The sequence below is a fragment of the Trichechus manatus genome, unplaced genomic scaffold (assembly GCF_000243295.1).
Source record: "Trichechus manatus latirostris isolate Lorelei unplaced genomic scaffold, TriManLat1.0 scaffold00076, whole genome shotgun sequence".
Taxonomy (NCBI): domain Eukaryota; kingdom Metazoa; phylum Chordata; class Mammalia; order Sirenia; family Trichechidae; genus Trichechus; species Trichechus manatus.
In genome coordinates this window covers 2060589-2063026 of record NW_004444012.1, presented here as the reverse complement: position 1 = coordinate 2063026, position 2438 = coordinate 2060589, and the positions used below count along the sequence as shown (strand labels likewise).

Here is a 2438-nt window from a genome sequence, read left to right as displayed (position 1 = left end):
GTAATTCGTTTTGTCTGTAATACCCACCTTCCATTATGGTTAGCTCTGAAGTGACTTTCACTTTTCTGTCTGGGGAGGTGAGGTATTTGTGTCTTTGCTTAGATGAAATCAGTCACTGAGAAGTAAGGTGACTTTCTCAAGGTCGGGTAGCTGGAAAGTCAGTCTTGACTTCCCATCCAGTGATCTTCCTGTTAAGTTGTTCTCTCTCTGACAGGTGCTTTCTGATCTCCACTGGTCTCTCCTTCCCTCTCAGTGCCTGATAACGATGAAAATTCTCATAAGCGTTCCAGCAACCGAGCATGGCTCAGAAGACACTCAGGCCGGCTGGGGAGAAACCACAAGCCTTTCCTGAGAGTGACGCCCTCTGGGCAGTGAAGTTAATTCATCTTGTTTATAAAACAAGATAGTCACAACATGGATGAACCATGAAAACATCTTGCTGAATGAAATAAGTCAGTCACAAAAGGACAAATATTGTATGATCCCACTTCTATGAAATACCCAGAACAGGCAGGTGTATGAAAAGCAAAGTTTATTAGTGGTTACCAGGGGTAGGCATGAGGGAGGGGGAAAGGGAGACTGATTGCTTAGGGCACCCTGAGCTGCTGTTCAGGTCAATGAAAGAATTCGGAAATGGATAATGGTGACGGCTGAACAACAGGATAAAACACAATGTCACTGAATTGTACGTAGGAAGAAATGCTGAAATGGCAAAGGTTTTGTTACAGATGTATATTTACCACAATAAAAAAAAGTAGAAAATATGCTCCCCCCGCCCCCCGCAGGCTTATAAAAGTCATCTGGTGCAAATATAGCAGGAGCTTACTAGAAACTGTAACTCCCAGGAGTGAATACACTTATGTGACGATCATAAAAGGCAAAGACAGGGAGAAACTCCTGTGGCAGTACAGGCGTCGAAGACACAGTCCCTGACTGAGTTCAGATATTGGCGAGTTACCTGTGTGAGCCGGGGCAAGTTGCGGCGTGGCGTGATGATCAAGAGAGCAGTAACATAATAGCAATAATAAGACTCATAGTATCGAATTCATAGAGCGACTGTGAAATGATGATGAAATAGTTTACAGGAAGTGTTGAACAAATGCCTGAGAAAAATGCTGGGAGTCCCTGGGTGGTGCAGACAGGGAACTTGCTTGGCTGCTAACCGAAAGATTGGAGGTTCAGCCTACCAAGAGGCTCCTCGGAAGAAAGGTCTGGTGATCTACTTCCGAAAAATTAGCCATTGAAGACTTCATGGAGCACCGGTCTACTCTGACACATATGGGGTCGCCCTGAGTCGGAATCAACTCAAAGGCAGCTGCTTTTTGGTTTGATAAAAATGTTAGGAGCTATTATTCCTTTTGTAAAGAGTTAACTTTTCCGTTTTTCCTGTCTCCCCGCCTGTGCTTCCCTCCTTTAGCATGAGCCGAACCGCCTACACTGTGGGAGCTCTGCTTCTCCTCTTGGGGACCCTGCTGCCGGCTGCCGAAGGGAAAAAGAAAGGGTCCCAAGGGGCCATCCCCCCTCCAGACAAGGCGCAACACAATGACTCGGAGCAGACTCAGTCACCCCCGCAGCCGGGATCCAGGAACCGCGGGCGGGGCCAGGGCCGGGGCACCGCCATGCCCGGGGAGGAGGTGCTGGAGTCCAGCCAGGAGGCCCTGCATGTGACCGAGCGCAAATACCTGAAGCGAGACTGGTGCAAGACGCAGCCGCTGAAGCAGACCATCCACGAGGAAGGCTGTAACAGCCGCACCATCATCAACCGCTTCTGCTACGGCCAGTGCAACTCCTTCTACATCCCGCGGCACATCCGGAAGGAGGAAGGCTCCTTCCAGTCCTGCTCCTTCTGCAAGCCCAAGAAATTCACCACCATGATGGTCACGCTCAACTGCCCTGAACTGCAGCCACCCACCAAGAAGAAGAGGGTCACACGTGTGAAGCAATGTCGTTGTATATCCATCGATTTGGATTAAGCCAGCACACCCAGCCTGTCCTGGGGATGCAGCCCCGGGCGGGCTCATAACCAGACCTACAACAATCTGATTCTTACTTGGCTTAAACCTAAGGGCATGAAGACCCACCAGCTGCCTCTTTGCAGAAGCCTGCTCGTCTGTAGTTTGTGTGCACGCGTGTGTGTGGGTGCCCGTGGGTGTTCAGAGACACCAGAGGAAACACAGCCTCTGCTAGAGGGCATGTCCTATTAGGTAAACGTATCAGCTTCAGCTGGGGATGGTACAGAACCCGCATTGCCCCGAGGCCCATGCAAAGGGGCAGGGCTGTGGTCTGGTTCTGCCTTTGTCTGCCATGTGCCCTCCTGGAGACCAGTGTCTCCCTTCCAAGTGAGCATTAATGGAAGAGGCTGCTCTGGGCGCGAGACACCTGTTTCAGTGCCGCAGTAGACTTGGAAGAGTGTTTCTACCTGTGCTTGCTTCCGCCCC

At 50.5% G+C, this 2438-nt stretch overlaps 1 protein-coding gene across 3 annotated transcripts; it reads left to right on the top strand.

Annotated features, from left to right (window-relative positions):
* The first annotated feature begins 1415 nt into the window (after nucleotides 1-1415).
* Nucleotides 1416-2006, top strand: GREM1 (gremlin 1, DAN family BMP antagonist). 3 transcript variants are annotated; one of them, XM_004380596.1, is made up of 2 exons: nucleotides 1419-1445; nucleotides 1656-1973. In XM_004380596.1, the coding sequence occupies exons 1-2, from the start codon at nucleotides 1419-1421 to the stop codon at nucleotides 1971-1973; spliced, it is 345 nt and encodes a 114-aa protein (XP_004380653.1). The 3 variants fall into 3 exon arrangements, with proteins under 3 accessions (XP_004380651.1, XP_004380653.1, XP_004380652.1); XM_004380595.1 differs by having other exon boundaries at nucleotides 1419-1532; XM_004380594.2 differs by having other exon boundaries at nucleotides 1416-2006.
* Nucleotides 2007-2438: the final 432 nt, after the last annotated feature.